Below are 13651 nucleotides of genomic sequence, written 5' to 3'. Positions count from 1 at the left end.
TAGAATTCTTCACTTTACCACTTTCAGTTTTTAAGGGATGAGAATATGTCTTCCCCTAACCACACTGCAGTGACTGAATTCATTCTCCTGGGACTCACAGATGACCCAGTGCTACAGAAGGCCCTGTTTGGGGTGTTCCTGGTGATCTACCTAGTCACACTGGCAGGGAATCTGGGCATGATCATGCTGATCAGGACCAATCCCCACCTCCAGACCCCCATGTACTTCTTCCTCAGCCACCTCTCCTTTGTAGACCTTTGCTATTCCTCCAATGTTACTCCAAATATGCTGCACAATTTCCTCTCAGACCAGAAGACCATCTCCTATGCTGGATGCTTCACACAGTGCCTTCTCTTCATTGCCCTGGTGATCACTGAGTTTTATCTCCTTGCTTCAATGGCCTTGGACCGCTATGTAGCCATCTGCAGCCCTCTATATTACAGCACCAGGATGTCCAAGGACGTTTGCATCTTTCTAGTCACAGTCCCTTATACTTGTGGATTCTTCAATGGTCTCTCTCAGGCACTGCTGACCTTTCACTTGTCCTTCTGTAACTCCCTTGAGATCAACCATTTCTACTGTGCTGATCCTCCTCTGATAATGTTGGCCTGCTCTGACACCTATGTCAAAAAGATGGCAATGTTTGTGGTTGCTGGTTTCACTCTCTCGAGCTCTTTGTTCATCATTCTCCTGTCTTATGTTTTCATCATTGCATCTATCTTGGAGATCCATTCTGTGGAAGGCAGGCACAAAGCCTTTTCTACCTGTGGTTCCCACCTGGCAATAGTCACTCTATTTTATGGAACCCTCTTCTGCATGTACTTGAGGCCTCCAACTGAGAAGTCTGTAAAGGAGTCTAAAATATTTGCAGTCTTTTATAGTTTTTTGAGCCCAATGTTGAACCCATTGATCTACAGTATGAGGAACAAGGATGTGATCCAAGCCATGCAGCAAATGATTAAGAGAAATCTTTCATAAAATTGCAGTTTAAACATCTGTTCACTTGATATGACTAAGTGTCCATAACAACTTTGTGTTATAGAGATTAGAAATGAGTAACACAGAACTCTGTGATAGAACTCCAGGTTCCTTTTTTTTTTTTTTTTTTTTGAGGATCAAATCATTTAGACATTGGGACATGACATATAGCAATCTCTTCTTTTGTTTAAGCAAAGAGCTGTGTTTCACCCTTAGCCAACAGAATATTCTGATGTCAAGATTTATATCCAGTTTGAAAATGTGTTTTAAAATCATTGTAAAGTACTTAACATTTTGCCTAAATTTTGTAGTCTTGAAAACCACTGTGGCTTTTAGGACCCAAATTTAAACTCAGTCTTTGCAATTCTTAATCCAATGGTTGACCTATTTGGAGTCTCTCATTTTTTAATATTCTAATTATTGACCTCTATTTGTGATTTATGTTTTCGTACTCTGTAAGTCTTTGTGTGAAACTTACCTCAGAAATTCTTGAGAGTATACATCAACATGTATGAAAATAATCATAAGTAACACCATTATATTTGAGTTCTCACTTTTATGTCATTATGCATTAAATCCTAACAAATGAACTAGTGAGAAAATGATCATCTCCATTTATAAGCTTTACTTTGTTAGGCACAGGGAGATCCTTAGGGTCTACCCAAAGTCATTCAGCCATTTAGTAGCACAAAGGCAATTTGATTTTATATTCTCTCTCTTTCAAATTCATATTGAAGTGGCTACACCTCTTTTGTGTGCATGATAAGTTACTTCAGTTGTGTCTGACTCTTTGTGACCTTGTGGACTGTAGCCCACCAGGCTCCTCTGACCATGGGATTCTCCAGGCAAGAATACTGGAGTAGGGTGCCATGCCTCCTCCAGAGGACCTTCCTAACCCAGGGATCAAAGCCGCATCTCTTGCCTCTCCTGCTTTGGCAGGGGGGTTCCTTTAGCACTAGAACCGCCTGAAGAACTCAGCTAAACCGCTTATTTTTTTTTAAACTATTGCCAATTTCATTTAGTAATTGATACACTTGTTTTAAAAACAGAAAATAATTTCACAAAAAGAATATTTTCTACTCACTATAAATATGTAGTTTATGTCTTCATTGATGTTTCTTTGTCTTCTCTGTGTGTGTATTAATAAACCACTTATTATACAACAAATACTGGATGGGATGTTGGGGGTGATGAATTGACCAGTCTATTGCTATAAATGATCATGGTGATTGTAATGAGAGCAAGATAACTAATAACAGCTAATGTGAATTTCTTCTACATGTCCTCAGGATAATTTGTGGGTAATATAATAGAACTGTCTTGTTGTTCCATGTAAAGCAGGCAATTTTGATATGTGGAAGATTTATTTTGACCATATTTTATGAATATATTTTTCAGATTATAAAACATACATATTCATTATAAATGACTAGAAAATAAAAACAGATGTGAAGAAATAACTTTTATGAGTTATGTGTTCTAAACCAATGAATGAATTCTCTTTGTATTTTTAAATATTGCTTCTCAATAATATTATGTACATATATTATTATAATTGATAAAGCAAAATTGGAATCATGTGCTATATATAAATCTTGAGTTTCATTTGATAGTATAAGGTTTACATTTCAAAGATACTATTTTCGGTGAACACCACTTTTAATGCAGTTAATATTAACAATTAAATCACACTAACTTAGTTACAAAAATAATTGAACATATTAATTGTAGAAAAACAAAGAAATACCAAAATATATAAAATGTAATATTTTCCCTGTATTTTTTAATTAATTTATTTTAATTGGAGGCTAATTACTTTATAATATTGTAGTGGGTTTTGCCATACATTGACATAATCAGCCATGAGTGTACATGTGTTGCCCATCCTGAACTCACCTCCCACCTCTCTCCCCATCCCATCCCTCTGGGTCATCCCAGTGCACCAGCCCTGAGCACCCTGTCTCATGCATTGAACCTGGACTGGTGATCTCTTTCACATATGATAACGAGAGGGTAACAATTAGGAAGGCTAGGGATTTCCAAACGGAGGAAATAGGCTGCAAGTGTCAGACATTTTTATCTCTCTTGAGCGGCAGGAGGAAACACACAAGCAATATTTTTTTTCCTTCTCTATACAAATGTAAAAGGTTTCTCTTAAAATACTGTGTTGCCATAATGACATTTGGTTTCACCTGAAGTTAACCATTCTCAAACCTTGAGTTAATCCAATGCATTTTTCTTATGGAAATGTTTGTCTTAAGCTATGCTAATGTACTATGCATTTACCCCAGACTTTGTCTTCAAGTTGGTTCCGCCTAATAGCTCAGAATCTACTTGACAAACCAGTATGTTATATTCAGATATTGTTCCTCTGACTGTGAAGAAAGCTGAGTGCCAAAGAATTGATGCTTTTGAGCTGTGGTGCTGGAGAAGACTCTTGAGAGTCCCTTGGACTGCAAGGAGATCCAACCAGTCCGTTCTGAAGGAGATCAGCCCTGGGTGTTCTTTGGAAGGAATGATGCTGAAGCTGAAACTCCAATACTTTGGCCACCTCATGCAAAGAGTTGACTCATTGGAAAAGACCCTGATGCTGGTAGGGATTGGAGGCAGGAGGAGAAGGGGACGACAGAGGATGAGATGGCTGGATGGCATCACCAACTCAATGGACATGAGTTTGAGTGAACTCCGGGAGTTGGTGATGGACAGGGAGGCCTGGCGTGCTGCTATTCATGGGATTGCAAAGAGTCAGACACGACTGAGTGACTGAACCGAAATGAAGTGAATCTATGTAAACGAAACTATTTGTATGGTAATCTGCCCTTCTACAAGATTCAAGTCAATGGTTTTATGTCCCAGGATGAATCTTCTGGTGCCAAGATTATCCCAAAATGCATCTTATGGATGAGGGGCCTGGTGCCATTCTGACTTTTAAGACATTCTTTTCTTTCATTAACAGACTGCTCAGTTCAGTTCAGTTCAGTTGCTCAGTTGTGTCTGACTTAGCAGGGGGGTACTCTTTTGGCTCCCTTCTGATGCCTGTGTCAGAAGCTTTCTCTATCTCCTTTATACTTTAATAAAACTTTGTTACACAAAAACTCTGAGTGATCAAGCCTCATCTCTGGCCCTGGGTTGAATTCTCCTCCAGAGGCCAAGAATCCTGGCATCTTTTCGTGGGTCAATAACAACCTTTCAATAATATACGTGATTCAAAAAAATAATAATAATATACGTGTTTCAAAGCTATTATCTCAGATCATCCCACCCTTGCCTTCTCCCACAGAGTTCAAAAGTCTGTTCTTTACATCTGTGTCTCTGTCTTGCACAGAGGGTCATGGTTACCATCTTTCTAAATTCCATATATATGTGCATTAATATACTGTATTGGTGTTTTTCTTTGGACTTACTTCACTCTGTATAATAGGCTCCAGTTTCATCCACCTCATTAGAACTGATTCAAATGCATTATTTATAATAGCTGAGTAATGTTCCATTGTGTATATGTACCACAGCTTTCTTATCCACTCATCTGCCGATGAACATGTAGGTTGCTTCCATGTCCTGGCTGTTGCAAACAGTGCTGCAGTGAACATCAGGGTACACGTGTCTCTTTCAATTCTGGTTTTCTTGGTGTGTATGCCCAGTAATGGCATTACTGGTTCATTTGGTAGTTCTATTCCCATTTTTTAAAGGAATCTCCACAGTGTTCTCTATAGTGGCTGTACTAGTCTGCATTCCCACCAACAGTGTAAGAGCTTTCCTTTTTCTCTACACCCTCTCCAGCATTTATTGTTCGTAGACTTTTTGATAGCAGCCATTCTAACCAGAGTGAGATGGTACCTCATTGACTTCAGTTTCTTGGTGGCTCCTGATTGTGTCCACACACAGTTCATTGTCACGGGTATCTTCCTAAGGAAACTCACAATATATCTGCTTATCTCAAATCCAGAGAGAAAGAGATACTACTGGCAAGACAAAAGTCACAATTTTATATTGCCTAATTATGGAATTGGCATCCATCATCTTTGCCACTTTCTGTGCACCCTCTTCAGCACCCTCTTCAGCATTTGTTGTTTGTAGACTTTTTGACAGCAGCCATTCTGACTGACGTGAGATGGTACGTCATTGTGGTTTTGATTTGCATTTCTCTGATAATGAGTGATGTTGAATATCTTTTCATGTGTGTATTAGCCATCTGTATGTTTTCTTTGGAGAAATGTCTGTTTAGTTCTTCGGTCCATTTCTTAACTGGGTCGTTTATTTTTCTAGAATTGAACTGCAGAAGCTGCTTGTATATTTTTGAGATGAATTCTTTGTCAGTTGCTTCCTTTGCTATTATTTTCTCCCATTCTGAAGGCTATCTTTTCACCTTCCTTTGTTGTGCACAAGCTTTTAATTAGGTCCCACTTGTTTATTTTTGCTTTTATTTCCATAAATCTGGGAGGTAGGTCATAGAGGATCCTGCTGTGATTTATGTCACAGAGTGTTCTGCCTATGTTTTCCTCTAGGAGTCTTATAGTTTCTGGTCTTACATTTAGATCTTTAGTCCATTTTGAGTTTATTTTTGTGTATGGTGTTAGAAAGTGTTCTAGTTTCATTCTTTTTTTTTTTTTTTTTAACAAGTAGTTGACCAGTTTCCCCAGCACCACTTGTTAAACAGATTGTTTTTTATTCATTGTATATTCTTGCCACCTTTGTCAAAGATAAAATCTGTAGATTTATCTCTGGGCTTTCTATTTTGTTCCATTGATCTATATTTCTGTCTTTGTGCCAGTACTATACTGTCTTGATGACTGTAGCTTTGTAGTATAGTCTGAAGTTAGGCAGGTTGATTCCTCCAGTTCCATTCTTCTTTCTCAAGATTGCTTTCACTATTCAAGGTTTTTGTATTTCCATACAAATTGCAAAATTATTTATTCCAGTTCTCTGAAAAATACCATTGGTAGCTTGATACGGATTGCATTGAATCTACAGATTGTTTTGGGTAGTATACTGATTTTCACTATATCGATTCTTCCAATCCATGAACATGGTATATTTCTCCATCTATTTGTGTCATCTTTGATTTTGTTCATCAATGTTTTATAGTTTTCTATATATGGGTCTTTTTTTTTTCCCCATAGGTAGATTTACTCCTAAGTATTTTATTCTTTTTGTTGCAATGGTGAATGGAATTGTTTCCTTAATTTCTCTTTCTGTTTACTCATTGTTAGTGTATAGGAATGCAAAGGATTTCTGTGTGTTAATTTTATATCCTGCAATTTTACTATATTCATTGATTAACTCTAGTAATTTTTTGGTGGAGTCTTTAGGATTTTCTATGTAGAGGATCATGTCATCTACAAACAGGGAGAGTTTTACCTCTTTTCCAATCTGGATTTCATTTCTTTTCTTCTGCTGTGGCTAAAACTTCCAAAACTATGTTGAATAGTAGTGGTGAGAGTGGGCACCCTTGTCTTGTTCCTGACTTTAGGGGAAATGTTTTCTATCTTTCACCATTGAGGATAATGTTAGTTGTGGGTTTATCATATATTGCTTTTATTATGTTGCTGAGGTATGTTACTTCTATGAATGCTTTCTGGAGAATTGTTATCGTAAATGGATGTTGAATTTTGTCAAAGGATTTCTCAGCATCTATTGAAATAATCATATGGTTTTTATCTTTCAATTTGTTAATGTATATCACATTGATTGATCTTTAAATATTGAAGAATCCTTGCGTTCCTGGGATAAAGCCCGCTTGGTCATGGTGTATGATCTTTTTAATGTGTTGTTGGATTCTGTTTGCTAGACTTTTGTTAAGGATTTTTGCATCTATGTTCATCAGTGATATTGGCTTGTAGTTTTCTTTTTTTGTGGCATCTTTATTTGGTTTCGGTATTAGGGTGATGGTGGCCTCATAGAATGAGTTTGGAAGTTTACCTTCCTCTGCAATTTTCTGGAAGATAGGTGTTAGCTCTTCTCTAAATGGTAGAATGGTAGAATTTTTCAGTAAAATGCAGCTGTGAAGCTGTCTGGTCCTGGGCTTTTGTTTGTTGGAAGATTTCTGATTATAGTTTCAATTTCTGTGCTTGTGATAGGTATGTTAAGATTTTCTATTTCTTCCTTGGTCAGTTTTGTAAAGTTATACTTTTCTAAGAATTTGCCCATTTCTTGCGGTTTGTCCACTTTATTGGCATATAGTTGCTGATAGTAGTTTCTTATGATCCTTCGTATTTCTGTGTTGTCTGTTGTGATATCTCCATTTTAATTTCTAATTTTGTTGATTTGATTCTTCTCCGTTTTTTTCTGGATGAGTCTGGCTAATGGTTTGGCTATTTTATTTATCTTCTCAAGAACCAGCTTTTAGCTTTGTTGATTTTAGATATAGTTTTCTTTCTTTCTTTTTTTTCCCCTGTTTATTTCTGCCCTAATTTTTATGAGTTGTTCCTTTCTACTAACCCTGGGGTTCTTCATTTCTTCTTTTTCTAGTTGATCTATGTGTAGAGTTAGGTTTTTATTTGATTTTTATCTTGTTTCTTGCAGTAAGCTTGTATTGCTATGAACCTTCCCGTTAGCACTGCTTTCACTGAATCCCATAGGTTTTGGGTTGTGTTTTCATTTTAATTAGTTTCTATGCATATTTTTATTTCTTTTTTTTAAAATTTCTTCTGTGATTTGTTGGTTATTCAGAAGTGTGTTGTTTAGCCTCCATGTGTTTGCATTTTTAATAGTCCTTTTTTTTAGTTGACATCTAATCTTACCACATTGTGATCAGAAAAGAGGCTTGAAATGATTTCCATTTTTTGGAATTTACCAAGGGTAGATTTATGGCCAGGATGTGATCTGTCCTGGAGAAGGTTCCATGTGCACTTGAGAAAAAGGTGAACTTCATTTTTGGGGGGGATGAAACGTTCTATAGATATCAATTAGGTCTAACTGGTCCCTTGTATCATTTAAAGTTTGTGTTTCCTTGCTAGTTTTATGTTAAGTTGATTTATCCATAGGTATAAGTGGGGTATTACACTCTTCCACTATTATTGTGTTACTGTTAATTTCTGCTTTCATACTTGTTAGCATTTGCCTTACATATTGTGGTGTGCCTATGTTGGGTGCATGCTGCTGCTGCTGCTGCTAAGTCGCTTCAGTCGTGTCCAAACCTGTGCGACCCCATAGATAGCAGCCCGCCAGGCTCAGCCATCCCTGGGATTCTCCAGGCAAGAACACCGGAGTGGGTTGCCATTTCCTTCTCCAATGCATGAAAGTGAAAGGTGAAAGTGAAGTCGCTCAGTTGCGTCTGACTCTTAGCGACCCCATGGACTGCAGCCTACCAGGCTCCTCCGTCCATGGGATTTTCCAAGCAAGAGTACTGGAGTGGGATGCCATTGCCTTCTCCATGTTGGGTGCATATATATTTATAATTGTTATATTTTCTTCTTGGATTGATCTTTTGATCATTATGTAGTGTCCTTCTTTGTCTTTTTTCACAGCCTTTATTTCAAAGTCGATTTTATCTGATATGAGTATTGCTACTCCTGCTTTCTTTTGGTCTCTACTTGCATGAAATCTTTTTCCAGCCCTTGACTTTCAGTCTGTATGTGTCCCTTGGTTTGAGGTGGGTCTCTTGTAGACAGCATATATAGGGGTCTTGTTTTTGTATCCATTCAGCCAGTCTTTGTCTTTTGGTTAGGGCATTCAAACCATTTACATTTAAGGTAATTATTAATAAGTATGATTCCATTTCAATTTACTTTGTTGTTTTGGTTTCGAGTTTATACACCCTTTCTGTGTTTCCTGTCTAGAGAAGATCCTTTAGCGTTTGTTGGAGAGCTTGTTTGGTGCTGCTGAATTATCTCAACTTTTGCTTGTCTGTAAAGCTTTTGATTTCTCCTTCATATTTGGATGAGATCCTTGCTGAGTACAGTATTCTGGGTTGTAGCCTTTTCTCTTTCATCACTTTAAGTATGTCCTGCCATTCCCTTCTGGCCTGAAGAGTTTCTATTGAAAGATAATATTCATTCTTTGTGTTTGATCTTAATTTGATTAATATGTGCCTTGGTGTGTTTCTCCTTGGGTTTATCCTGTTTGGACTTGCTTGGTTTCTTGGACTCGGATAGCTATTTCCTTCACCATTTTAGGGAACTTTTCAACTATTGTCTCCTCAAGTATTTCTCATGACCTTTCTTATTGTGTTCTTCTGGGACTCCTATGATTTGAATGTTGGGGCATTTGATACTGTCCCAGAGGTCTTTGAAGTTGTCCTCATTTCTTTTATTTATTTATTTTTTCTTTTCTCCTCTCTGCTTCATTTATTTCCATCATCCTGTCTTCCACCTCACTAATCCTATCTTCTGCCTCAGTTATTCTACTGTTGGTTCTCTCTAGAGTGCTTTTGATCTGTTATTGCATTATTCATCATTGATTGACTCTTTTACTTCTTCCAGGTGCTTGTGAAACATTTCTTGCATATTCTCAATCCTTGTCTCCAGACTATTTATCTGTAACTCCATTTTGTTTTCAAGATTTGGGGTCATTTTTACTATCATTATTCTGAATTCTTTTTCAGATAGACTCCCTATCTCCCTCTCTTTTGTTTGGTTTGGTGGGCATTGATCATGTTCTTTTACCTGCTGAATATTTCTCTGCCTTTTCATCTTGTTCAGGTTGTTGTGTTTGGGGTGGCCTTTCTGTATGCTGGAAGTTTGTAGTTCCTCTTTATTGTGGAGGTTCCTCCCTGTGGGTGGGGTTAGATGAGTGGCTTGTCAAGGGTTCCTGGTTAGGGAAGTTTGCGTCGGTGTTCTGGTGGGTGAAGCTGGATCTCTTCTCTCTGGAGTGCAATGAAGTGTAAAGTAGTGAGTTTTGAGGTGTCTATGGTTTGCTGTGACTTTTGGCCACCTGTATATTAATGCTCAGGGTTATATTCCTGTGTTGCTAGAGAATTAGCTTGGTATGTCTTGCTCTGAAATTTGTTGGCTCTTGGGTGGGGCTTGGTTTCAGTGTAGGTATGGAGGCTTTTGGATTAGCTCTTGTCAATTAATGTTCCCTGGAGTCAGGAGTTTTCTGGTGTTCTCAAATTTTGGATGTAAGCCTCCTGCCTCTGGTTTTCAGTCTTATTCTTACAGTAGCCTCAAGACTTCTTCATCCATATCACACTGATGATAAAACATCTCCTTTCGAAGAGAATGGGTTGCCTTTCTGGGCGCCTGGTGTCCTCTGCCAGCATTCAGAAGTTGTTTTGTGGAATTTGCTCAGCGTTCAAATGATCCTTCTATGAATTTGTGGGGGAGAAAGTGGTCTCCCCATCCTATTCCTCTGCCATCTTAGGACCTCCATCATTGTTTAGTGAAAGATTTTTAAAAATCTTCAATGTTTTAAAATTTTCAAGAGTTTCATACACATGATTTTACATATTCTAATAACTTGATTTTCCCCTAACCCTATATTGCCTTTCCCCACTTCCCTCTCCCCACTGGTAGCCATAGTTTGGTTTCTATGTATGTGAGTTTGCTTCTTTTTTTGTTTACTTATTAAGTTTATTATGTTTTTGCTATTCCACATACATGCCATATCATACAACATTTGTGTATTTTCTCTTTCTGCATTATTTCAGCAGTTTAATGCCCTCCAAGTGAATCCATGTTCTCACAAACAGCAAAACTGTATTCATATACAATAAGTCCTTTACATATGAAGATATGTAAGATAACTGCAGGTGTCTCATCATCAATAGAAATGTCCTTTTCTGCTCTGTGTAGTTGATACCCAGTCCATCTCAGTCAGAGATGCTGCTTGGTCATGTCAAAGGGGAGGAGGAGGGAGCAAGAATTATCTCACTATTCTGCTTGCCCAGGTGACTCTAATTCTCAAGAAAGGGTTGGAGAAGCATGTATAAGCCACATTCTCATATCCAGTTTTATCTCCAATAATGCTGATATTTTGGCTGGTAAAGAATCCACCTGCAATGCAGGAGATCCTGGTTCAATTCCTGGGTCAGGAAGTTCCCCTGCAGAAGGAGTAGACTACCCACTCCAGTGTTCTTGGGCTTCCTTGATGACTCAGACAGTAAAGAATCTGCCTGCAATGCAAAGACCTGGGTACAACCCCTGGATTGGAAAGATCCACTGGAGGAGGCCATGGCAACCCACTCTAACATTCTTGCCTGGAGAATCCCCATGGACAGAGGTGCCTGGTAGGTGACAGTCCATGAAGTCACAAAGAGTCAGACTAGTTGAGTGAATAAGTACAGCACAATTCTAGTAATTTTAATCTCTGACTCCTGTGTGTAGTCTGCAAGTGATCCATGACCCAGAAGGATGATGATTCAATGGTCCTTTTAGTATCTAGCAATGGTGAAGCCAGAAATATCACTTCAATCACATTTATTGAGTAATTATTATGAAACCCTCTGGTCTGAGTCAGGGATGTGAGACAAAACAAAATCCTATTCAGATGTTTTAACTGAAGAGAATTTAATGGAAAGAATTTAATTTAATAAGGAGAATACTGGCAGTGTTAATTAAATCAGTCCACGAGCTTGAAGTACCTGGAGGCTAAGTTCATAAGGCAATTTTCATACCAGTTCCAAAGCAGTCAACACAAGGGCCTCTGTCAGGATTCTAGTGTCACAAGATCCAGGAAGAGCATGCCAGGCCACCTTTTCAACACACACCTTAGCAGGAATTTTCTTTGAAAAGATGCAGCCACCTTGGCACTTCATTGTGAAACTGGGAGAAAATGAAATTTGGATACTTTTCTCTTCCTCTCATTTCTGTTATGCTCCTGGTTTCTTCCACTGGCCTAACTCAGATGGAAACTAGACACTCAAGGAGCCCTATTGATGGAATTTAAAGATTAAGCTCCAGGTAGACCAAAAAAAAAAAAAAAAAAAAAAAAAAAAAAAGAAAAAGAAAAAAGGTAAACTGTACAGATGGTCTAGACTGACAAAAGAAGCATCATTAGCACATTTATATTATCTGTATATCCATGGTGTTCCCTTTGCTATGTGTTTATTATTATAACAATTAAAATATAAAGAGCAAGGTTCAGAATCAGTAAATAAGTAGTTCAAATGCAGCCAAAGTTATCTGACTGTCTGATGGTTTTCCTATATCATTCAGTCTTCTATCTGCATGATAACTTAATAACTTACTCAAGTCAAGTCTCAAAATATCAAGACATTTAGGCATAAGTTAAAAAAAAATGATTCCCATTAGTATACCATTTCAGAAGATTTGATTCCCTGAAGATACTGGGGAGAGGCAAGAATCATGTCCTCAGTGGGCTTAAGATTTTAAAAAGAGTAAATTACTCATGGTGGTTTATAGTCTAAATGATTTTCTGTGAAAAATAATTGAACCCTAAGGTGTTGATCCCTCTGTGACAATTCTGGTATAAATTTCTCAGCTACTTCATATTTGTGCTGTCACTGGGAAATCACCCTTCTTTCTCAGGTAGGACTAGGTATTGAACAGTTTGCTGTGGTGTGTTCTTAGTCACTCAATCTTGTTTGACTCTTTGTGACCCCATGGACTGTAGCCCACCAGACTTCTCTGTCCATGAGGATTCTCCAGGCAGGAATACTGGAGTGGGTTGCCACGACCTCCTCCAGGGGATTTTCCCAATCCAGGGATCAAACCCAGGTCTTCTGCATTGAGGGCTGATGCTTTACCATCTGAGCCACCAGGGAAGCCCAAGAATACTGGAGTGGGAAGCCTATCCCTTCTCCAGGGGATCTTCTGGACCCTGCAATCAAAACGGGGTCTCCTGCATTGCAGGCATATTCTTTACCAGCTAAGCAAAATTCTATTTTTCTCATAGTACAAATATCTATAAATATACCATGGAGTGGTATCACAATGGAAAAAGAAAGAGATCAAAGGGCACAAGACAGAGCCTCAGGTCGAGAGCGTCTGTCAAGAATAGGAAGGTTTATAGTGTCGCAAGCCATTTCTGTCCACTACTCTCTAAGACTACCTTGCCAAGTCAGTTCTTTGCATTAGGTGGCCAAAGTATTGGAGCTTCAGCTTCAGTATCAGTCCTTCCAATGAATGTTCAGGACTGATTTCTTTTAGGATGAACTGGTTGGATCTCCTTGCAGTCCAAGGGACTCTCAAGAGTCTTCTCCAACACCATAGCTCAAAAACATCAATTCTTAGGTGTTCAGCTTTCTTTATGGTCCAACTCTTACATCCATACCTGACTACTGAAAAATCCATACCTTAGACTAGACAGACCTTTGTCAACAAAGTAATGTCTCTGCTTTTTAATATGCTGTCTAGGATCATCATAGATTTTCTTCCAAGGAGATGGTCTCCTTTATCATGTACAAAAGTTGAAAAATGCACTTTATGATTTATTACATACTGTCTCAGTTTTATAAAAAGTACTATTATTATTCTCAGTGTGACCTTTACAGAACTCAAATTGAATCCCTATCATACAACTTATTCTTACATTATGAAAGAGTTAAAATGAGGTAAAGTTACAACAAAATTATTACAGTTTGGGGATGGGTGTGTCAATCACTTTTTAAAAAATTGTCTTCTCCTCAAGGGGACATTTTTAATACATTATTTTATCCCAATTATTCCCTCCTTTAATATTTAACATCACTGATAAATCTGGATATATAAAAATAATCACATATTGTTTATGTACTGTATTTTTACCTGTATTTATACAAAAACACCAATTTAAT

At 37.9% G+C, this 13651-nt stretch overlaps 1 protein-coding gene across 1 annotated transcript; it reads left to right on the top strand.

The window, feature by feature from the left end:
- The first annotated feature begins 45 nt into the window (after positions 1 to 45).
- LOC102265671 (olfactory receptor 5M10) lies at positions 46 to 978 on the top strand. Its single transcript, XM_014482829.2, has one exon. It carries the CDS (start codon positions 46 to 48, stop codon positions 976 to 978), a length of 933 nt encoding a protein of 310 aa, XP_014338315.1.
- Positions 979 to 13651: the final 12673 nt, after the last annotated feature.

The sequence above is a fragment of the Bos mutus genome, unplaced genomic scaffold (genome assembly GCF_027580195.1).
Source record: "Bos mutus isolate GX-2022 unplaced genomic scaffold, NWIPB_WYAK_1.1 CTG254, whole genome shotgun sequence".
Lineage (NCBI taxonomy): Eukaryota > Metazoa > Chordata > Mammalia > Artiodactyla > Bovidae > Bos > Bos mutus.
This window is presented reverse-complemented; position numbering and strand designations above follow the sequence as displayed.

Coding starts and splice junctions, on each gene's coding strand:
- LOC102265671 (XM_014482829.2), top strand. CDS start 46: ATGTCTTCCCCTAACCACACTGCAGTGACTGAATTCATTCTCCTGGGA.